A 24,796-nucleotide genomic window follows, 5' to 3' on the forward strand; every position below is an offset into this window, starting at 1 on the left:
CGGGTGCGCGTTTCGCACAAGCCCAATAGAGCTCCCAGTCACCCGCTGGTCGGAGCGGGCACTGAGGCACGTTCTGCAAGCTCTGCATTACACTGTCTCAATTAAGGCGAAAGCCTTTAATGCCTCATACTGACGTTAGCAGCTGTGTCCCAGAAGTGTCAGAGTTTCGCCGTCACTATATAAAAAGAAACTGCGTCGAGGCTGGGAATGGAACCAGGCCGTTTGGCATTTGAGCGGCGACGCTACCACTCCGTCGCGAAGGCTCAGGGTTTGAGCATGAATAAAGGCGCATCTTGTGAATACATGAGTTTCATAAATAAAATAAAAGAAATACAAAATAAGAAAAGAAACAAAAATAAAGAAATAAAATAAGAAAAGAAACAAGAATAAGACGTAAAATAAAAAAAAGATATGAAAATAAAAATAAAAGAGAACAATGAAGATGAGAAAAAATATATAGATAAAATATGATAAGTAAAAAAATAAGTAAAGAACAAACAGTGCTCCAGGAAACGCTTTCGTCTTCCAGCACTTTAGAGAGCCAAAGTGGCCCTGGAATTTTTTTGGGAGCGTGTCCCTGTGGTGTGTGTGTCGCAGTGGGCCACATGTTGGGCAACGTCTGCGACCTCCTGGTGGCGGGGACCATCACCACTGCGGTGACGCTCCACTGGCACCTCCTCCAGCTGGCCTCCGATCCGGACGGGCTGCAGGCGCGGCTGCAGGGCGAGATCGACGCAGTGGTGGGCCGAGATCGGCCACCGGCCTGGGAGGACCGCGCCCGGATGCCCCTCACTGTGGCCACCGTGTGGGAGATGTACCGGTGGAGGCTGGCCACGCCCCTCGGTCTGCCCAGGCAGTACGTAGGGCATCCTTCACTCAACTTACGCATGTATTCCAACTCCTTGAGAGTGGGATGCATGCGGCTAAGGCGGATTCGTAACACTAGACATCACTCTCCCTTGTACACTCCTAGGAGCACTTATGTCAAACAGATCAATAATCAGCAGCGGCAAAAATACAGCGTGTTCCGTATTTATCTGTCCGGGTTGTAAAAATTTCTCCTGCCCAAACTACTGGACTATTTGGTCTCAAGCGCCGACCACTGAGTAGACGTGATAGTCCGCGCTTTTTTTACTATCAATTTAAGATTTGAACTTTTCTGGATTGTCCGGAATCGGTGAAACACTGCAGTCTTCTGAGCGCAAAATTTTCTCCAAGGTGATTGAGATAGCCGATTTGAGAGACGGCGCCATCTGGCGAACTGAGAGGCAACTAATATCCCTGCTTGGAGCTACGCTAAGTCTCGCCGTACCCCAGATGGCGCAGCCTGTCAAATCTGCTGCTCCCCTCGCTTAGACGAAAATTCCACGGGCAGACGACTGCAGTTTATCGCCGATTCCGACAAATCAGGCAAGTTTCTGTTTTAATTATTTATTGAAATGTGCATGGTATCATAAGCTGCCCTGTGGTCAGTGCTTGAGCCCAAACAGGCAAGTAGTTTGCGCGGGAGAATTTTTTGTAACCCGGACAGATAAATACGGAACGCCCTGTACATCAACATCCCCGCAGCCAGAAAACTGCGTTGTCATTATTTCCCTATTTTCTTAACTTTCGATGTTTTTCTTCCGTTTAACTGAACAGTCTTGTTGCATTTTCTTCCATTTCTATTTCTTTTCAAAAAAGTCAACCTACTTTTCGACCTGTTGTCGTTGAGATCTTGTCGCATGATATACGACGGAGTAATTACTCATTAGCACGAACACGAGCGCAGCCCAAGTGCGAGAAAAATTCGTCCTGGTCCGGAGTTCGAGCCCTAGACCGCCGCCTCTCCTGGTCAGTCACACGTTGCTCTACCAACTGACCGCACCGTGATGCTAGCAAATCAGATGGCAGTGCGCGAACGAATTGATCAACACCTCGAAATGAGAACGGTGTAGGCCTAATGCTTGAGGGAATTCCCCAAGGTGGAATACGTTTGTAATAAGAATGTAAGTGCCCATTGGCATCCACCGAGGCGCAGCCGAATGCAGCTATAAAGGAGGTCATACCAGGTTTCACAGAGAAATTTTTGTGGAGTAGCAGGCCAGGGCCATGTTACCACCGGCCGACCTCTCCACCTTACCCTCATTAAAATTCCTTTCTCTCTCTCTTTTTAGTTCATGAAATATTCGTCCTGGTTCGGGTTTTACCCTCCAGTTCTTTTTTTAAATTAAAATATTACAATACTGTAAGCACTTTGCGCGCTGCTACAGGGCGGGGAAGAAAACTCAAAAGAATGCCACCTTATAAAGAATGACGGCACATAATGCAGAAGAAATGCACATATGGATGAGAAGCACAAACCATTTTCTTCTCAAAATTCTCGGCTGTATTGGTATATTGGAAAACGCGATGATACAATGGTTTTCAGGAGCAACTCGTTGAAGCTGTCAGTTCTAGATATGGGTGGCATAATGGCGAATGGGTGCTCAGTTCGACGAGATATTCCGCCGGAGGGTCGAAAATGCACAGTATATAGTGTCTAAATTAAATTTATTTTCACGCAGCATCTAAAGAAACTTGAGACGGGCTATTTTTCTACGTGTTGCTAGTTGGGCAAGTTCAGCTTGGATGCGTAGAGCTGTGGCTGTGTTTCGCGAAAGTGGAGATTATAAGCCTCAATGCTAGCGAACTTTCCCAAGATTATTGATATGGTATTGTCAATTAGGGTCCAATATTATGCTCGCATACTCTTAACTTCGGCCTCACGTTACTATTATATGCTTGAAGCTTTACATCTGGTGTAGCATGCTTTAGTTTGCTTTCTAGAAAGCCGAGTTTTCGTTGCGCTAAACTATATATATGATCGATAGGTTCACCTCAATGTAAATTTTCAGCATTTGTGGCGCATAAATATTTCAGTTTACTACACTTTTCGATCGGAATGCTATACGGGGAATCGAGCGGCAATTTTTTCTAGTAGCACTCATGGCGAGAGATGTACTTGCATTAATTTGCAGCTCACATTTCAGACACTAATTAAAGACATTTTTAAACTGCGATTTAGCAACACTTGACTGTCAACATTTCTTACGTAGCAGTACAGGAGACAACGTTCTGCAAACAGTCGCACTTCCAGATGACTGTCTATACCTTCTGCAATATCACCGATGTACAGCAAAAATAACAGAGGACCCCTCCTCTCACACAGGGCTCGAGGGCTCGCCAAGCTCTTGAGGCTTTTTACCTCGGCCCTCTTCTCTTGAGGTGTATAAATGTGATATTACTGTTATTGCTTGTGAGCAATGACGGACAGCGTGTGCTTCGACTGGAAGCGCTCCGGCTGCCATGTGCCACGAATCTGTAGTGAATCGACAAGTGGTTGGCGAAGAAGAAGGAACGAGCTTTATTAGCGGTAGTAGTTTTATAGCCTCTTGGCTAGTGACGTCACCGGGACCACTGCCGATAACGGATGGCTTGGTCGGTGGGCCTCATAAGATAAGCACGGCACGTGTCAGTAGCGCATTCGGTTCACAACAATTCTTCCCCCTTAAGGAGCGAAGCGGTCCGGGGGCCGACGCTGCCGTTTTGACGTACGCGGTGCGTCAGCGCCGTCTGTTCCCTGTGCTTCGTTTGTACAGTCTTCGGCTTGCGCGTCTCGCGTCGTTTGACTGTCCGGTCCTGGTTGGGACCCACTCTCCCCACTGCCGTGAACTTGAGGCTGCGAGTCCACCGATGCTCTTGCGCTGTCCTCAGCCATTGATGCTTCCGTGGGTGCCTGGGGCTTAACGTCAGCCCCTTCCACACTGGTCCTCCTGGTCTTTAGTTGGTCGAGGTGGCGGCGATGTTGCTCTCCATCTGCTGTCCTTACGGTTGTCATGCGTGAGCCCTCGGTGGACTCTACCACGCCTGGTTTCCATTTGTCGCCCACTCCGTAGTTCTTGAACCAGATTTCCTTGTGCAGCGGTTTTCTGGTGTAGTATTCATCTGCAGAAGGAAAGGGTCGTGATACCACATTGTGTAATAAACAGCGTGGCTGATATCCGAGAAGCATGGAAGCCGGAGTCTTCCCGTTGGGAAGTGGAGTGCGCCGATAATGAGAAAGAATGTGGTCCAGGCGAGATTGCAAACTACCTCGCGTGTTTTTGTTTAACCCGTGCTTCACAGTCCGTACTGCCCTTTCCGCCAGACCGTTAGACTGTGGTTTGTAGGGAGCGGTCCGCATATGACTGATGCCATTGCGCTTCATGTATGCCCTGAACTCCTCGCTAGTAAACTGCGGCCCGTTGTCCGTCGCAAGAGTCCTCGGCAACCCGAATCGGCTGAACATAGTCTGCAGTGCTTCAATTGTTTTTCCCGAGCTGGCTGTCTTCATTAGAGTGACCTCGATCTATTTGGTATGAGAATCTACCACAATCATCAGCATGTGACCTTCCACAGGACCTGCAAAATCAACATGAATTCTGGACCACGGCTCCGCTGTTTCTGGCCAAGGCACGGGTTGTCGTGCAGGGGGCATGCTGCCCCATTCTATGCACGTTGGACATGCGCTAGCCAGCTTCTCAATGTCTTGATCGAGTCCTGGGTACCAGAATACAGAACGGGCCAATCTCTTCATAGCCGCTACTCCTTGATGAGCATCATGCAACATACGCAGCATTGGTAGCCGCGCACTCCTCGGAATTACCGCTCGATGGCCCCAGTACACAATTCCATGGCTTGACGTCAGTTCGTCCTTCCTGTGCATGTATGCGCGTAAAGGCTCCTGAGCAGGTTGCAAGTATCGTGGCCAGCCGTTCTGAATGTAATCGCGGACTTGTGCGAGTTGGCTATCGTCCGCAGTCATCGCAGCCAGATCGCTCGCCGACAGCGGACCGGAGTCTAAGTGATCGGTTAGAAGGACGTACTCACTAGCATCCTCTTCTGCAGCCTTAGCGTCATGCGCCTGCCGTACAGGCAAACGGCTGAGGGTGTCCGCCGGAATTGACGCCTTCCCTGGCTTAAACTCTATCTTGTAGTTGTAGGCGCTTAGTAGGAGTGACCAACGCTGAATCCGTGCAGCGGCCATGGCTGGAACGGGCTTAACAGGGCTGAAAAGGCCGAGGAGGGGCCTGTGATCTGTGACGAGCGTGAACTGATTCCCGAGTAGATATTCCCGGAACTTTGTAACACCGAAGACCACAGCCAATGCCTCTCTTTCGATTTGCGCGTAATTCCGCTCAGCCGGTGACAGAGTTCGCGATCGGAACCCGATTGGTAGATCTTGCCCATTTACTCTGTGATATAGCACTGCGCCAACGCCACACGAGGATGCATCGGTTTCCAAGATAAGGGGCTTATTTGGATCGTAATGCACCAAAAACTTTGCCTCTTGTAGCAGCCGCTGGGTTAATCGGCAAGCGTTATCTTGTCTCACTCCCCACTGCCAGCGTGCGTTCTTTCTTAGCAGTTCATACAGCGGCTCCAAAACAGTAGCCAAATTTCCCTGAAATGCGTGGTAATAAGTTACGAAGCCCAAGAATGCTCGCAGTTCCGCAACACAGTTTGGCTTCGGCATCTTTGCTATCGCGGCCATGTTGTCTGTCTTAGGTAGCAATCCGTCCGCACTTATACGATGTCCCAGAAATTCAACTTCTGGTTGCCTGAACTTACATTTCTGCGGATTCAACTTGACACAGTGCTGCCGGAAACGTTCGAAAACTTGACGCAGCGTCTCCGAGTACCCTCGTTTCTCCGCGATTACCACATCGTCCAGGTAAACTTGAACGCCCGGAATGCCTTGCAGGATGCCTTCCATACGTCTCTGAAAAATAGCAGGGGCGGAGGCCACACCAAAAGGAAGTCGATTAAAGCAAAACAGGCCTTTCTGAGTGTTTACGACCAAGAGCTTCCTGGTTTCCTCGTCGAGTGGCAACTGATTGTACGCATCTTTCAAGTCAATGGTGCTGAACACTTCACCCCCGTTTAGGTTAGCAAAAATATCCCGTATTTTTGGCAATGGGTACTGCTCTGTGACACATGCAGCATTCGCGGTCACTTTGAAATCGCCACACAATCGAATGGAGCCATTGTTCTTGATAACGGGAACGAGAGGCGTGGCCCAGTCCGCACTGTCGATAGGCGATAGAATGCCTTCTTTAACAAGCCGGTCTATTTCCTTAGACACTTGCTCTCGCATTGCATATGGCACAGAACGAGCTTTGCAGAATCGCGGCTGCGCATTTTCATGCAACCGCAAATGAACTGCTGGACCACCAATGCGTCCTAGGCCTGGTGTAAACAGATCGCTAAACTCTTCTAACAGCGCGCTAACCGAAGCTTGATGTGGAAAATTCCTCTCACCCGTACTTGCCTCGCCGACAATGCTCAGGACAGCCCTTCCGTTGCGTTCAAATGCGCTGATAACGTCGCGTCCGCACAAGTTCGGACCGTCACACTGCAGCACGATTAGCTTCGCTTCCAGAGTTTTACCCGAGTACGAGACAGGAAGCCGGAGCTCCCCCTTCACGGGAAGCTTGCCAAGAAAGCAGGACAACTGCAAAGACGTCTCGCGGAGCGCAGGCCAGGCGTGGCGATGCTTGCAGTATGTCCCCCACGTAATTATGGAGACCGGTGAACCGGTGTCTACTTGCATCTTCAGCGGAATTCCACTCCAGTCGAAGGTGCGAACCACGGGCCTGACCAAGTTAACAGATGCAGTGTACACATTTAGCAGACAAAGCTCGCTGTCGCTCTCTGAAGGATGCTCTTCGCAATGTGCCACTCCTGGTTGTTGCAGTACACACATCTTCGCTAGATGCCCTTTTCGTCGGCAGCGAAAACACTGCGCCCGGCGAAACTTGCATTTCGCTGCTCTGTGCCCAGTGCTACCGCAGCACGAACAAACAACACCATCGCTCGGTCTAGGTGAAGTATGCAGGCGAATCTTCTGGTAATGCGGTGGACCCTGCAGCTTGCTCTTAACAGCATGAACGTTGCCTTGACCCTTTGTCTTATCCATGTGATCCACGTTGAGGGCTGCCATCTCTGCCGCTAAAGCTGCCTCCTCTGCTTCTTTGAGTGTCAGCGACGATTTTGACAAGAGTGCTCGCTGAACTCCAGCGTCACGGAGGCCGCAAACTAGTCTGTCTCGTAGCATCCTGTCCCTTGACTCACCGAAGTTGCAACCGCAGGCCATCTTCCGAATTGCGACAATGAAGTCCTTCGTTGTTTCGTCAGGACGCTGATACCTGGTGAAGAACTTGTAAGACTCCGCTATTTCATTGCCCTGCGGCGCAAACTGCTCAGTCAGTAGCTCGATCAGCTTCTCGTAGGTAAGCTCTTGAATCTTGGCCGGCGCGCAACGCCCCGTTATTCTGCCGACTGTTGCTGTACTTAAAGCTGCCGTTAGAAGCGCCCGTCGCTTCTTCGAATCATCGATTCCGTAGGCTTCAAAATAGGACTCCAGACGTACTTGGTATGCTTCCCAACTGTCTTCCACTTCGTCGAAACCCGGCGGTCCAACGTGGGCTGCCATGGAGCAGCCAGTGCCCGGCGGTGGGCCGCTCGTCGCCACTGTAGTGAATCGACAAGTGGTTGGCGAAGAAGAAGGAACGAGCTTTATTAGCGGTAGTAGTTTTATAGCCTCTTGGCTAGTGACGTCACCGGGACCACTGCCGATAACGGATGGCTTGGTCGGTGGGCCTCATAAGATAAGCACGGCACGTGTCAGTAGCGCATTCGGTTCACAACAGAATCAGTTTGCCTAAACTGTAGTTAACGTTAAAAAGCGTGGTTCTCTGCAGATCGTTAGTTCCTAGAAATAGCATGTGTTGCGATGGTTTATGAAGGAGAGTGTGTGTATTAATCGTTCTAAGAGAAGTGACAAAGAACGAGACAAGCACATTCGTCGAACGATCATTGCCCGCATTTCTTTAGAGCTTCTCTTGGGGTTTAACACGTGACTAATATGATTTGCAACATGTTTAATTGGCAAATCCTTTATACCGTCATCTCCAGGCGCTACGTCACTTTTCAAGCTTCCGATTATTTTGCAAATTTCAGTTGAATTGCACGGAAAAAGCGAGATAGAGCTCATTGGACTGTTTGCATGTGTATAGTAGGACATGCTAGCAAGTGGGCCTGTATATTTTTCTGTGCTAATGAACCTAAGATCATTTCTTCAGCAAGCTGATCATCAGACAGACGTTCTCCATCGACTGTGATATCTGTTACACAATAAGGGAGCAATTACTCATTGACTTCCACCCGAGCGCAGCCATACGGCTACAAAGGAAAGCTATACAGCTTTCTCAGAAACTTCGTAGTTAAAAGAAAAATTCGTCCTGGTCCGGGGTTCGAACCCGGGACCACCGCTACACCGGATCAGTCGCTCTACCAACTGAGCTAACCGGAACGGCAAGCTTATGGTAGGGCGAGAGCGAATTGATCAATAACTCGAAGTGGGAACAGTGTTGACCAAATGTTTAGGGGAATCCCCCAAGGTGGAGTAGATTTCTAATAAGGGAGTAATTACTCATTGACGTCCACCCGAGCGCCGCCATACGGCTTCAAAGGAAAGCTATACAGCTTTCTCAGAAACTTCGTAGTTAAAGAAAAATAAAAAAAAATTTCTTTAACTACGAAGTTTCTGAGAAAGCTGTATAGCTTTCCTTTGTAGCCGTATGGCTGCGCTCGGGTGGACGTCAATGAGTAATTACTCCCTTATCAGAAATCTACTCCACCTTGGGGGATTCCCCTAAACATTTGGTCAACACTGTTCCCACTTCGAGTTATTGATCAATTCGCTCTCGCCCTACCATAAGCTTGCCGTTCCGGTTACCTCAATTGGTAGAGCGACTGCTCCGGTGTAGCGGTGGTCCCGGGTTATTCTTCTTTAACTACGAAGTTTCTGAGAAAGCTGTATAGCTTTCCTTTGTAGCCGTATGACTGCGCTCGGGTGGACGACAATGAGTAATTACTCCCTTATTAGGGGCCGCCGTGGTGGCTCAGTGGTTATGGTGCTCGGCTGCTAACCCGAAAGACGCGGGTTCGATCCCGGCTGCGGCGGTTGAATTTCTTTGGAGGAGAAAATCGAGGCCCGTGTACTGTGCGATGTCAGTGCACGTTAAAGAACCCCAGGTGGTCGAAATTTCCGGAGCCCTCCACTACGACGTCTCTCATAGCCTTAGTCGCTTTGGGACGTTAAACCCCATAATCCATAATCCAATCCAACTCCCTTATTAGAAATCTACTCCACCTTGGGGGATTCACCTAAAGATTTGGTCAACACTGTTCCCACTTCGAGTTATTGATCAATTCGCTCTCGCCCTACCATAAGCTTGCCGTTCCGGTTAGCTCAATTGGTAGAGCGGCTGCTCTGGTATAGCGATGGTCCCGGGTTCTAACCCCGGACCAGGACGAAGTTTTCTTTAACTACGAAGTTTCTGAGAAAGCTGTATAGCTTTCCTTTGTAGCCGTATGGCTGCGCTCGGGTGGACGTCAATGAGTAATTACTCCCTTATTAGAAATCTACTCCACCTTGGGGGATTCCCCTAAACATTTGGTTACACAATGGCATGAGTGCCTTTTGTTCATTAGATCGTTAACCATCTCCCATAACCTTTTATAGTCGTTGCGAGCACGAAGAATTTGAGCCTGAAACAGTGTTGTAGGCGTTACCGAAAAAACGCAACTTAATACGTTACTCGTTACACTTAAAAAAAAAAAGAACGCGTCGCCGCCCTACGTTACCTACAAAAAAGGGTAACGCGTTACCGTTACCGTTACCGAAAAAAAGTATCGCACGTTACTTTGCCGTTACTCCATGGCCATAAATTTTAATCAGTGCGTCTTCGCTGTAAGAACTCAACATAGCAATTTTATAAAGCTCATACTTCATATAATTCCAACTTCAAAAAGAGTTACATAGCTGACCTCAACAAATTTACAGTAATTCTGGTGTGCTTCTGCTTACGAAATTACGCGGAAATTGTGCAGCAATAAAGAAACGCTTAGATGTTATAGTTTGGGAAAAAATATATTTGCGCACAGAAACAATTTTTTTTAATTGAACCTGCATAATTATCGAAAAATGCGACTGCTTACGTCAAGGTGTTCAAGGTCAGCTTCGCTCGCTAAGTAACTCAATAACCAGAAACATAGCCGCAGTTGCAGATTGAAACAGCCGGTTGACTGCAATCCCCTTTTCTGTGCTGTACCATTGTACTCTTTCGGCGGCTCTCTTGGGGCCATCTTGAAGTAAACTGGCGACATTCCTGAGTTTACTCAGAAGAGGGAACTGCTTCCACCAAGAATGCGAGAGTGTCGCCTGGGAACGACACCTTTTGCTTGGAAAACAAGCTTACGCAGAAACTGACTTACAGATTTCTGCAAATGGTCCATTGGTGGCTCGGCCTGCGTCCACTCTTTAGAGAGTTGTGTGTTTAAGTGGTTTGGGGCTGAAGACAAGTGTGTGACTGCGTGTTCGTGCTTTTTTTTTTAAAGTTCAGTGCGTCGTCAAGGGCAGGTGTTTTTTGGCGTGCATGCGAGCCGCAACAAGGGTCGTCGAGAACACCGATACATTTTATTTATTTGTAACATCAGTTTCGGCGCTTTTTTTTTAAAAAAAAGAGGCGGAGGGGGACAATTGAAATAAAAAGTGTCTAGTAACGTGACACCTCACGTTACCGAAAAATGTTAACGTAAGTACGTTACCCGTTACAGTTCCGAAATGGTAACGAGTACGTTACTAAGTTACCGAAAATGTAACGCGTTACCGGTAACGCCGTTACTTGTAACGCGTTACCGACAGCACTGGCCTGAAAGTACTCGATGTTTGCTTTTTTCAGGTCTGAGTTCAATTTGTTTCGGTAGGATTTAAATTCTTCCAGTAACTGCAGATCACGACATTTAAGAAAAGCATGAAACTTCTTGTTTTTTTTCTCTTATTCGTTTAAACAAGTCCACAGTCAGCCAGGGTTTCCGCATTCTTTTCCGTTTTGTTTTATGCTCGCGCAAGGGAAAAGCTGCATCGTAGCACTGTAGCAGCCTACTCAGGAATATTTTGTAGGCGACTGTAGCACTAGTTTCCTTGTAAACGTCGTGCCAGCTTTCTTTCTCGATTAGGCTGCAAAAATGTCGCAGGTTTTGGTCATTAATTGTGCGATACCAGCTACTTTCTTTGCTACTTCCATATTTACCACTCACAGGGGGGCCCAAGCAGAATACTGGAAGGTGATCACTGAGGTCGCATATCATGACACCAGCAGAAATATCCTCACAACTCATGTTGGTAACACAGATATCCAGGGACGTTGCGGTATCAATAGTCACCCTTGTAGGTATTGTCACAACATTGGTGCAAGCGTACAGGTGCATAATGTCGCGGAATTCGTTTGCATTCGTGCTGTCCGATATTGTATCAATATTCACATCTCCGAGAATAATAAACGACTTTGTAATGGCTCCAACATAACTCAGTGCACTTTCTAAATAGCCACAAAAATCGGACATGGTACCGGACGGCGGTCTGTATATGGCTCCAATCGCGGTATCAGATATTTTAACAAACAGGCTTTCTGTGTTTTGGTCACTCCTGGTCAAGTTATCTAGAACTTCATACCGCATACTTTCCTCAATATACACAGCTATTCCACCTCCCCTTTTTTCCTCCCTGCATACGCTTTCGCACGTAAAACCTGGCAAGTAAGGCGGAAAGTCGTCCTTTGTTAACCAGGTTTCAGTTAAGATTATTACTTTAAATTTAATGGTCACTTTAAATTTAAATATAATCTCGTCTTGTACGTTGTCTGTCCCATCTCAATGTACCATAAACACTAATCCATCCCATCGAGTGTCTTTCCAAGCCATTCAGTGTGGCTAGCTTTGCATTTCAGCGTTTCAGATCTCGCTAAGGTGGTAGGGACTGTTGTCCTCCTCATTCTAAACACTGAATTCCAGAGCTGCTTCAGTGATGCTCAAACTCCTTGGGCAGCATATTTTTCACAAAGCCTACACGTATCTCGCATCGTGGATGAGGAGTAGAGCAGAGAACGGCACAATGCAGAGGACTTCAGCCATACTGACAACGTCACCAGCGTACCTGAGACCAGCTTCGATAGGCCAGGCTATCTTTACACTTTCGTCAACTACTAAGTCATACTCGCAGCGCTATAGAGACGGTCGCTGAACCTGCTGTGATGGTCTGCATAGAACGAGAATGATAAGCTCTTCTTGACCACTGGAAGTGATATCAAAGAATGTGACCAAGCTAACCAGCCAATGTTTGGCGCACATCTTTGAAGAGAAATACTTGAAGGAAAAATAAATAGAAAACGCGATGGCGCGGCATCAACAAAATTGTCGCTAGTTTTCTTTCTTGTTCTGGCTTCCGGGGATAGGATGAGATGATTAATGGGTGAGTTTGCTGTGTAGCAAGTTTAAGCCGTCTGTTTATGCAATATTGCATAAACAGACGGCATAAATTGTTTATTCTTTGGTGGCATTTGGTGCTCTGTTTAGTGGTGCCTTCTTTGCGCTGTTCCTCAGAGCACTGCTACACAAACTAGCCCTGGTTCATTGCCTCCACACCTTCATTAGAGTCTCTGCCATTTTTGAGAAATATTGTACTCGTCGTTAGAAGTTATACTTTAGCCATTAGCAATGTACAGCGCATGTAGTCTCGGCATCCCCTTCATGCAGGGCTACCGAGGACACATACCTTGGCGACCACTTTGTTCCTAAGGGCAGCGTGATTTTGGCAAACTTTTGGGCAGCCAACATGAACGCCGTCCGGTGGGAACAGCCGGACAAATTTGACCCAACCAGGTTCTTGAAACCAGACGGATCCGCGCCAATGACGCGACCCAGCAGCGTGCATGTCTTTTCCATCGGTGAGTGCTTTGCATATGCTGTGTTTTAACCTGATGCAAGTAACCTACAGAAAGGGGCAGTATTCCGTGGAGGGCCGCAACCAAACCCCCCAAACAAGAACAAAGGAGTAGATATCTAAACTCTTTGGAGATCCACGAACAAAACTGCAGCGATGCTACTAGAAGTTTCTAATATTCTTAACACAACCTGCCAATTGCCCATGTTTTTTGTAGAACGGTTTATTGCTGATACTGCTGCAGCTGTCTGCAGCATTTGTTTTTCAGTGCTGTTTATTTCTAGCCGCCGGATTGTAGTGATTTTGTAGTCAGTACACTTCCGGGGTACTGTCACAGTCACAACATTGCGGGACGTGAGAAAGCGTGGCAAAACTGCGTTCTGCGCCACCTAACAGTGCAGTCTCGCCCTTTCGCCCCTTGCAGGCATCTGTGCACCATTACTTCTACCTTACGCGGGCCGTACGCAGATCAGAACTGATGCCAGTTCCCACTTTGGTATCTGGCTGGCATCTGTCTCTGTGGCTAACGGGTGACGCAGACAGCGTGTTGCCTTTTGCGGCGCAGCGAATTTTTTCAAAGGACAGGGAGTGTAGAATTATGATTTCTGTTTCTTTTTTCTAGTGCAGGCCTAGCAATAAATTTTCAGTGCGCGCGCTCTGAACAACGGGCCAAAACTATCCATGCCGCTACTATGAACTGCTCCTGCTCGTGAAGAATGTTGGTGTTCTCATCCCTCCTCGAAAAGTGCGGTTACGCAAGCGTAAACGGAAAGGACATGCACGGTTTATTTTGCGCGTGAAAGAGAAAGTAAAAGCATAATAATGCTCGGCAACATTTTTCTCAAATGTGTTCTATGTGTCCAGCACTCCGAAAAGCTCATGTTTTTGTTAACTTGACGTCGACGGCATTAATTGGTTACTGTTGATACGGTGTCATACACAGTGCGCTGTAGGCATGGGAACAGAGCCCATACAGGATAAGGACATACCCTACATAAAGGCAGAAAAGAGTCAATGGTGTAAGCGGAGCGCGATGCGTTATGTGTATGTCAGTCCGCACTCTTACTGAAATAAAAAAATACAGGCAAACATGCAGCTGCGAAAGTCCACGAACAAGTTGCGGATATTTGGCTGGTGCAGTACCAAGTTCCTAATGCCTCGTGAAATTGCCACCCATGGCGACCACTTCGTGTAGGCGTCCTGGCATAGAACGGTAAAGAGCTGCCACCAACTCAACATCAGCGCCCATGGCCTCTGAGTCCTGGCTGATGCGGCACCACGGCGCATCTGCAGTCATCATCATCATCAGCCCGACTACGCCCACTGCAGGGCAAAGGCCTCTCCCATGTCCCCCCATTTAGCCCTGTCCGTTGCTAGCTGCGGCCACCGTATCCCCGCAAACTTGTTAATCTCATCCGCCAATCTTACTTTCTGCTGCCCTCTGCTATGCTAGCCTTCCTTTGGAATCCATTCCATTACCATTAAGGACCAGGGGTTATCCGGCCTTCGATTTCCAATGGCGGCCTGTCCTGAGCCAGTGATTCTTAGTACCCTCCACTGCGTCACAGATCTGACCGCCGCCTTGGTCAGCTGCTCCGTAGCCGCTGGGGACTGAAGGCCGATGGTTAATTGGTTTGTTCATAGAAGGCAGAAGTACTGAAGTTTGGGCTAGTTGGCGTTGATACGTAATACAAATATCTGCCGCAGCGGAAACGAAACAGGGACAACAAGAGATAACGAACACGACAGGACGAGCGCTGCACTTCCGTACTTCAAGCGTACCATATTAAATTAGTAGGCAGACACTGTATCAGCGCACCACCTGTAGTTTTGCATGATAATGAAATTTCATTTTTGGAAAACTGATCGATTTCCACAAGATGATCAGTAGGAGTGTACATCAGCCCATGAGTACATCAGTAGGACTGTAGAGAGGATTAAGTGTAATGTATTGGCAACACTAGCTGTTAGTCTTGTTGCTTGCATGCACATTTGCTGTAATGAGAATACTGAGCATGCATCCGAAAATTCGGTACCTAGAGACGAGTAGGGTGACAAAATGGGAATGTCAGAGCTTCATGTGACGTTGAGAAATATAAATCACAGAGTAGAAATATCGGAGATGCGGGAAAACGTGTCGTAACAGAATTAATGACATCGTGAAGCTCATTGCAGAATGTGGGGGAGGAAGATGGTTGGCGGTAGCGAACTGCTATTATGGCTTTCTGGTGATTAAGCGTTATTGCTGCCCATACCATTTCTAAGTCAGTCTGAACATGTACACATGATGAAGTGATATCGTTTCAAATCGCCAACAGCACGCCTCCACCTGTGTTTTCCACGATCACAACGAAAGAAGGTATAATTCGAAACGTTAGTCAGGGACTTCTTGACACTGCAAGACTGGCAAGACTTCTTGACACTGCGATGATGTGTAGCAACTGAAGCTGACCGAGTTGAAGTGATTTGATCAATGAGAAAGTAAGGTAAATTCAGCCTTGAATTTTCGTGACTTCTAGATGAGAAAAAATAAAGAAACTGAGGGCGACACATCTCTCCGCCCACTGAACAGGGTATTCTGCTGGGAACTACATTGCTGTTGTACTGAAAAATTTCAATGACGTTCCGTTTCTTTCCCGTCAGGAAAGAGGATGTGTCCCGGCGAGGCCATGGCAAATGCCGAGGTTTTCCTGTACGTGACGTCATTGCTGCAGAGGTTCCGAATCTTGCCCGAAGAAGGTCGCAGCCTGGACATCAGCAAACCCTGCGTCACACCTGGGCAGGTGGCCTCGGTCAAGCTGCGTTTCGTTCCCCGCTGACAACGCACAGGTGCCATTGAATTAACACAAATAAAAGGAAACACTCCTAGGTGGAGCTGTATTTCATGCTATTAACCATCAAGAATTTTGCACAGTTCCTGCGCCGGTCTGTACATTCAGTTGTAATATTGTTAGACGGCAGACGACGCACTGTAATGAACCCTAGAACAAAGACATTTCTCTTGCCTGTTTACCACAATGCTGCCAGCTGAAAAGCCGACATGTACTGAATTAAGCAACACGCATTACCAAATACCGAACAAACACCAGGCGAGAATAAAGAAGCTACTGAACAAATAGACGCATAGACTTGTACGACAGTTTTGCTTGACTGCGCAGAAACATAATTTTACTTTAGGATATGCAGAAGTTGTTACGTCACTAAGCTACTTCAGACAGCTAAGAAATGCTTGAGAATAATTTGCGAAGGTTATTAGATTGCATAATTGAAATACGCCTTGATATTCGAAAGGGTAACCTTTCAGAATTTAAGGTTTTCCTACGTTCTAAAAATTAGGTAAATGGCTGTAAAATGTAATTTATTTTATTGTATTTTCATTGAGCCGCCGCAGTGGCTCAGTGGTGATGGCGCTCGGCTGCTGACCCGAAAGACGCGGGTTCGATCCTGACCGCGGCGGTCGAATTTGGATGGAGGCGAAATTCTAGAGGCCCGTGTACTGTGCGATGTTAGTGCACGTTAAAGAACCCCAGGTGGTCGAAATTTCAGGAGCCCTTCACTACGGTGGCCCTTATAGCCTGAGTCGCTTTGGGAAGTTAAAGTCCAATAAACCAATTTTATATTCCTTACCTCTTATATATATGTCTGATATTTTCTTCGAACTAAGGCAGTTTGTGCACATCTCATGTTCATTGCTTGTATGCTGAACGTATCAGTTTGGACGTGGAAGTTTTCTTTTCAGAGGATTCTGGTGTGAGCTAATTGTTCATACTTTCTACGAAACAGATTAACACAGCCGAACGGAACGAGGACAGGAAAGAAGAAACACGAAACACAGGACAGGAGCTTTTATTTTTTCATAAAAACCAGCACAATTTATATCATTTTCCTGGACCACGTGATGCATTGCCAACCAGTGGACATTGCGAAGGAATGCCTCACACGCTTGGCGGTCATTACACAGTGAAAATGAGCTCATGAAAAGTACAGGCAATAAGAAGAAATAAAGAGTTGGTAGTCAGCGCCCGTCCTATGTTTCGTGTTGCTTCAGTCTTGTCCTCGTTCCGTTGCGCTGTGTCAATCTGTTTTTTGTTTTTTAGAGTCCCTTATATCTTCTATGCCATTCTTATCCGAGCTGCTGCATGTAAAGGGGGTTGAGAACCTCTCAGCAGCTTTTACCTTGGCTGCCTCCATTCTTTATTCTATATTCGTAGAATACTCGCAGCGCCACTAGGGCATGAATGCCGGGGGGGGGGGGGGGGGGGGGGGGCAAACATTGTCGAGGTCGATGTGAAGTTCGCCCAGGAGGCGACCGCGGCCACGGTTAAAGCCAGGACAGAATGCGCTGTGCTGGCTTTCTTTGAAAGACCCACCCGATCGCCTCGCCAGGTGCGCCCTTCGGCTGCAGAAATACGGTATCCGCGTCGTGTATCGTACTGGCTGCAAGCATCAAGGCGCCGATGCTCTATCCCGCTGCCCACTTCCATCCATTACTTCCAGCCTTTCCACTTCCGACGCCTCCTCGCCGACGCTTCACATCAGCGCCATGCATTCGGCGCAGCGTGCCGACTCGTGGATTTCTTCTCTTCTTGACTTCCTCACCAACCCTACGGCTGCTTCTCCGTCGCGTGCTCTTCGCCGCCATGCTTCCCATTTCTCAGTTCGTGATAACCTCCTTTATCGCCGCAACTACAGCTAAGGTGGGCGCAAGTGTTTGCTAGTTATTCAACGTTACCTTCGCTCGGAAGTCTGCGCCCATTATTACGCTGACCCGAAATGTGGTCATGTCGTAGTGTTCGACCTACGCTCGCATCCGGCTACGATACTATTGGCTTGGCATACACGCCTTCATCCTCAAATACGTGCGCTCATGCCTCACCTGCCAATGTCGCAAGCCACCTCCTCATCGTTCTGCTGGATAATTACAGCCGCTACCTCTCCCGCCACGTCCATTTGACCGCGGGGGCATTTATTGATACGGTCCCTTCCCGTACACTTCAGCCGGCAATCGTTGGGCTATCGTCGCAGTTGACCATTTGACTTGGTATGCCGAAACCGCCGCCCTTCCGGCTGCCACAGCCTCAGAAGTTGCCTCGTTTATTTTAAACCGATTCATCCTTCGTCACGGCACCCCTCGCGAATTGCTGAGCGACAGAGGCTGCGTCTTCATGTCCGATGTTGTCAAAGCACTGCTCACCTACACATATCATCCACAAACAGACGGCCACACCGTGCTCTTTAACCGTACCCTGGGCGACATGTTGTCTATTTACGTCTCTTCATACCAGTCTAACTGGGATCTTTTCCTTCCGTAGGTAACCTATGCGTACACAACCGCACCGTAATCCACTACTGGCTTCTCTTCTTTCTTTATCCTTTAAGGCTGTCACTCTTCTGCTACCATCGACACCAATCTTCCGAACAAACCGGGGGCTTCCGAGTATACACCTCTTTCTGAAGCCGCCCGGCACGCCGAAGACGCCGAAGTTCTGTTCAATTCCGTGACGCATACATCAAGACACGTGACAGTATCTGCTGTGACCCTGGTTGGCAGCCTTGTCAGGTTAGATAGCGTGCCGTGGCCGCATCCTAGTGGTGCCGCCTTGCTGCATTGTAATGTAAATTAGTGAATAACAAACGAAAGAAATATTGAAGGAAGAAAAAGAAAGAAAGGAAGAAAGAGAGAACGAAAGAAAAACAAGAAAGGAAGAAAGCAAGCAAGAAGGAAAGAAAGAAACAAACACACGCTTATAAGTGCATAATTTGAAAGGAAGTTTAAGCCATGTGAGCATATTAACTGCCGAAACTTGCTAAATGAATTTGTTAGGTAAAACCAGAATTTACTCAAACTTGCTGACAGATCCATTGCGCTGTTGTTTCAAGAATTCGACCACAAGGTTTGAATGGATAATCTCACAAAATAGACAGATACATTGAGCGAAAAAGGATTTCGCGCTTGCAAGAAGCATTGCTCAGAGCTATTCCATTAATAAAATTATAGCTAATCGTGTTGAAGCAGGTGTGCTTCACGGAATGATGGCCGATGCTTAACTATTGCCCAAAAATTAATACCAAAGTAGTTTGTTCCAGTAGGCCGGAAAAAATAAATTTGAGGTCATTTAAAATTACAAAATTCAGAGCGATACCAAATTACATTAGCTGCAAGATCGCGCCGCAGCGCCGCCAACTAAGATCGTAGATGTGCGCTTTATGTCCTATGACTTCAGGTGCCGTTCATTGCATTAGTTAGTGCTCAATGGAACTGTGATGCGGTCACCGCTGGTAGTGCTCAAGCGTGCCATCGCGGAGGACGTTGCTGTGGATTGGTGCTGGGAACGGCGGTGGCGACGCTGCGGCAAGTGCCTTTCTGAGCTGTCTTTCGAGGCCTTGGCTACGGGGTGTGAGACCTCCTTCTATAGAAAAGCGCAGTTGTAAAAGCAGGCGGAAACGTGAACTGCTTCGCTGGAAAGGCACAGGCTTTCGTTGCTTCACCCGCTGTGGCACTGAGCCGCTTTTCGCTGCCTAAGCACCGCTTCGTGTGCCTCTGCGTAAGTCTGGTTTGGTTTGGTTTATGGGGATTAACGTCCCAAAGCGACTAAGGCTATGAGAGAGACGCCGTAGTGGAGGGCTCCGGAAATTTCGACCACCTGGGGTTCTTTAACGTGCACTGACATCGCACAGTACACGGGCTTCTAGAATTTCTCCTCCAAAGAAATTCAGCCGCCGCGGCCGGGATCGAACCCGCGTCTTTCGGGCCAGCAGCCGAGCACCATAACCACTCAGCCACCGCGGCGGGGTCTCTGCGTAAGTCTGTCTTCGCGCAAATAGGCCAGTTTTATTGCGTAACCAATACTGCGCCAGGTTTCGAGCCGTCGCATAGGCCCCGGTGGTGGCCACGGTTAACCTTGAACAGCGTTGCTTGAGCCGAGCTCCGCCAGATGGCAGCGCCGTCTGCGCACCGCGCGGCAGCGGCGCCGAGCAGTTTGCTCTGTCTACGACAGATGACGCCACTAGGAGGTCCGCCACTTCTGGGCTTCATTTGATTTGAAGAAAATAGCGCCAGAGCATGCAAACCACGAAAAGACAAGGACAAGACACATAGCGCTTTGTGTCTCGTCCTTGTCTTTTCGTGGTTTGCATGCTCTGGCGCTATTTTCTTCTAATCAAGTATCCACCAACTCGCCCAAAAAGAAGTGTTAATAAAGACTTCTGGGCTTCGAAGCCGGCGTTAGCAGCATTGGCGCGCAGTGCATCGATGGCATTCGAATAATATCAGTTAAGCAATTAGCCTAATTTCTAGTAAGACCACATCAATAAAAAATAACGCCGAGTAGAAAATTGGTCGACTTTGGGAATCCAAGCAGGGTCTCCAGAGTGAGAGACGAGCACGCTAGCCACTCCGCCATGCCAGCTCAATAGTTTGGGAAGAACAAAGGCGCGTCTAGTGAATACGGTGTCTTCGTTCACTCCCGTCTTCCTCCCTTCTCGTTACGGCGAGGTACACGTGTCCACCGAGATATGCGAGACAGATAGATTTCCTTTCGTCAAAAACCAATTTACCGACGAGCAAGGCGTACAGCCGAATCGACGATGACGTTCTGTGGACTCCCTGACAGCGTGGCGGCATGGTCACGTGATCAGATATGGCGGCGCCCATGTTCCCGCACTGTAAAGCGTCTATAAATGCGTGCTTGCCTAGACGTGAATGCTTTGCTATGCAGTCCTCTAAGGAGAAGTGACAACGACAGGAAGAAGCGCGAAAGCGACAACGTGCACAAGAGACGCCAGAACAGCGTGAAGAACGTCTTGCAAAGCGTCGTGCTAAGGATGCAGCTTAGCGACAACGTTCTACCTCGCAGAGTGGTTCCACGTCATCGCTCACCGGTGAATCTCAGCGCGTGAACGCGCCGAAGAATCGCCAGAAGAACGCGCACACCATTGCTTACGCAATTTACCCGGTTTAACCAGAGCTAAGCAACTGCCAATTTTTCTCTCTTCAATAAACAAGCCCCGTTGCATCGGCCATGGCAAAAGCACAGCCAGGACGAGGCATTTTGAAGCGCAAAACAGACGACAGGTGAAGGCGACTTGCAAAATTCGAGAGAAGGGTTACCATTTAGCGCCCAAGGCTACCCTTTCGAACACTCAGCGTGATAGGCTGCGGCGACGGCTCGGTGGTCTAAAAATCTGGAGACAAAGTTTCCCAGTTTCCTGGTACAGTTTGAATCTCAAACGTCGCTTAAGTTATGCATTCAGAATCCTCACTTTCCCACACCCCCACCCGAGAGGCATGGGAGACTGCCCTCCTCAACTGCTCCACACTGGAGTCCCAAAGGGCTCTTGGTCAAGCGGGCGCGAGACGGGGCCTCGTCGTGCGGTGTCCCGGACTAAGGATACCGACCATGTAGGGGGGTCTTCTGACTCCCAAACTCTCTTTGAGTATTAAAGGTTTTCATCACCCCAAGACAACATAACAGTTGAGATAGCTTCCAGTTCAAAGCGTTTTGTAGTTCACCCTCAATCCGGCTTAACCTAGAGCTGTCACATGAACCTCTTTCTAGCAGCTGCTAACCCTCCTGCTAACCGCTCTTTAGGATACTTGAAACATAACCATTAAGATGCTCCAGCTCAGTTGCGAAGTACAGCTTCGCATTTCTGCCGAAAACCAGATATGCTCCAGCGAACCGCATCGAGCTTAGATCATAGATAATGACGACTCCTGTCGAAATAGTGCTGCTCGTTTCTTTTTACAGCGCAGCTCTTATGCGCCGCGTCATGCGTTGAGCGGCGTACCTCTCCTCAGCCTTGACATAACCGAGTGAGCGACCGCGTCGGAGGATAAAAGAGAGGGAACTCAGAGCGCAGCGTAGACGAACAAGCGATAACGAAGAGACGAGAGCAGTAGCGTGAAGCTGCAGTTCACGCGGCGGTGACCCGTGGTAAAGATCGTTCGAAAAACGAACAAACATCGTTCTGGACAATGCTCGAAGGCTGGGGCTCCTGCTCGCGGGACTCAACTCACGGCCCTGGTCCTGCTCTCGCCGCTACATTGGCGAAGCAGCGCGCGGACCTACAGTTCGTGAGAGAGAGAAACAATATTTATTTCGAAAAACTGGTTGACCGTAGGCGGCTGGGCCTCAGTGTGACCCGTTACGTTAGTGACCTCCAAGCCCCCCCCCCCCCCCCCCCTTCCCCTAGCGAGAGCTTCCTGGGTTGTCCGGTCCTGCTTCATTAGCAGTTGGTTCCAGCTTTCCTCAGAGGGGGCTGGCAGCAGCGCACGGGGTGAGGGCGGCTCGCACTCACATCCCCAAAGAAGTGGCAACCTGAGAAACTTAAGATTCGATACTGTCGCGCCCCCTCGATAATGCAGAGGAAGGAAGGAGCCGCCGCGGTGGCTCAGTGGCTATGGTGCTCGGCTGCTGTCCCGAAAGACGCGGGTTCGATCCCGGCCGCGGCGGTTGAATTTCTTTGGAGGAGAAATTCGAGGCCCGTGTACTGTGCGATGTCAGTGCACGTTAAAGAACCCCAGGTGGTCGAAATTTCCGGAGCCCTCCACTACGGCGTCTCTCATAGCCTTAGTCGCTTTGGGACGTTAAACCCCACAAACCAACCAACCAATGCAGAGGAAGGGTGACGCAGCTGGACGCAAGCTGCGGCGCCTGCTCCCTTTCTCGGCATCGCTGCCCGCTTCCATAAATTCTTGCACACGCATCGATGGATTTGTTAATATACGACCACCTTCGGCGTGCGAAGGTCGTCTATCCCATCTTCAGAAAATGGAAATGAATTCAGGAAATGAATTACTTACCATCCGACCAGACGATATTTGGTCAAACCTTAGGCTTTATCCCCTCTTCCCCCCAATCTGTCTGAAGACAGTGCTTATCAAATTATAATGCTCCAGGGTAGCTGTGCCGCCCTTTGCCCGTGAAATTTTGCGCGTCGTTTCAATTAGAGTGTGTACAATAGTCCTTCAAGGGCCGCCACACCAGCCTCTGTTGATCCTAGCAAGTGCAAAATGTTGATTCATATACAAGAAATTGCATTATGCCATTCTTCTGAGTTGCAGTGCTGGTGGTCCTGTGCGAAGTCCGAGCGTTGTTTTCGCTGTCGCTCGGTGAGGAAAGGTTTTTGCGCTGCGGCACAGTTCGAAATCCCAGCTGCTTTCAAACGGCGACGTATTGTCGAAGTAGAGACCTCTAGTGACAACTCGTCGCGGATCTCTTTAGCTCTCAAGAAAGGATACACGACAGCTGCGGCAGCAATCAGTTATGTCGTCCTCGTGCTTCTTAACTCTTGGTGTGCCGGACCGCTTCGCATCCGCAAGTGTTGCCTCATCTCGGAAGGCACGGATAAATCTGCTTACCGATGTCTTCGGCCTGCCAGTTCCTCGGCATATCTCTCTCAGCGGTACACCTTCCACGAAAAGTCTGGCGATGAGTCTTCGATCTTCTGTCAGAACGCGTGGTGACATTTCAGTAGACGACACACCTTTGTTCGGCTCTCGAGATTTTTATACCTTTAAAAAGTATCGCCGGCCACTGAGAAGCGCGAACACATTACGAGCGGGTGAAGATAAAGGATTGTCGCGACAGCCGCATTCTAGTTGAACCACTGAAATTCAACTCGTTCACCATCTAGATAAATGTTCATGCTGGCGCGGTGCCCCAAGCGTTAGCTTCTTTAGGTTTTCTAGTTGTTCAGCGCTTTAATGGACACCTACTCTGTCGCCTCAAAAAAGAGAGTCCTGATATCACAGCCGAAAGTGCTTCGCATCTGTCCAGGCGAGCATGAGATTCCATTTCTAAGAGGCATCGGCGAATGCATTGTCTCATAAATAAATTTTTATTGTGTTTACTTGATGATGTGTTCAGTTTTTATAACTGTCTAGTTCAAGCGACCAATTTGCTTACAACTTTATACTATACTATGTGTAGCGGTACACATACGGCGCGCACATAACTAAAATACCATGCGTGTTTTCAGGAGTAGTTTTGCCAGTTAAATGTTATGTGTTAAAGTAATGGAACATGATCACTGGTTATGATCAATACAGCACAATGGTTTAGTCATGTGTCTGCAAACTCTTTTTCGTTAGGCTGTATGGCACACCAGAAGTTCCTCCCAGCAGGGGGGCGTCTGCAGCATGCAGACGTTGGTGAGTGGCGACACCACGGGGTATCCCGAGCATCCGCAGGGACATCCCCGCAGGGGGATGATGGTGAGCAATGCGTCACCACGGACCCGAGCATCCGCGCCTAGCCGTGCGTGGCATCGCCGTGTCCGGGGAAAAGAGGATCGTGGTGGTTGAGCCGATGCCGAGCGTTTGGACCCTTAAGGCCCCTCGGCGGAGGCAACACACCACTTTGGCTCCAGCTTCCTGTAGACGGCACCTCCGGCCTGACCCGACCGGAGGAAATCGGCAGTCGCCTTTTCCTGTTCTCCTCTCCATCTTTCACTGTCCTATCTCTTTTCTTTCAACTTTCCTGTATCCTCTTCCCTTCTTGATTTTTTCCTTTTTTTCCTGGCGGCGAGGGTTAACCTTGTGTGGCCGACTACCCTGAGTTGCGTCATATTTGGTTATAGTTAACGTGTACAGCTGGCGTGGGCAGGACTTGCCTTCAAGTTCCCGTCGCGTCCCCTTGTTGGACTCCATGGTGGGTGGCTACCACCATGACCGAAAAACTAAATTTTTTTATGGCTCGCCCCTTTAGAAACCAGATCGCTCTCTTAAAAGAGGGCGGAACGAGGCAGTAGACTTTTTTGCGAAAAAGAAACCGACATTCACAAAGTTTCATGTGATACACAGCAACAGTGACGAAAAGCAAGCCCGAATAATATCCCCATTTCTTGTAACCAAATGTTTAACAGATACCTTAGGGCCTGGCTACAAGGTATCAAAAATGGCCAGTGGCGCGCCCTACTCCTCGAACTGCGTGAGAGCATCCAATG

The 24,796-nt window shown here is 48.6% G+C and overlaps 1 protein-coding gene across 1 annotated transcript in view; it reads left to right on the forward strand.

The window, feature by feature from the left end:
* LOC149334658 (cytochrome P450 2J4-like) overlaps nt 1-15,715 on the forward strand; it is a 145,602-nt gene extending 129,887 nt beyond the window's left edge. Inside the window, exons 7-9 of the mRNA XM_089556298.1 lie at nt 598-856; nt 12,661-12,851; nt 15,491-15,715. Coding sequence (XP_089412424.1) covers nt 598-856; nt 12,661-12,851; nt 15,491-15,666 — 626 coding nt within the window. The 3' untranslated portion in view covers nt 15,667-15,715. The remainder of the gene's footprint in view (nt 1-597; nt 857-12,660; nt 12,852-15,490) is intronic.
* The last annotated feature ends 9,081 nt before the right edge of the window (nt 15,716-24,796 follow it).

Source organism: Amblyomma mixtum, chromosome 8 (genome assembly GCF_055824585.1).
Source record: "Amblyomma mixtum isolate Tamu chromosome 8, ASM5582458v1, whole genome shotgun sequence".
NCBI lineage: Eukaryota > Metazoa > Arthropoda > Arachnida > Ixodida > Ixodidae > Amblyomma > Amblyomma mixtum.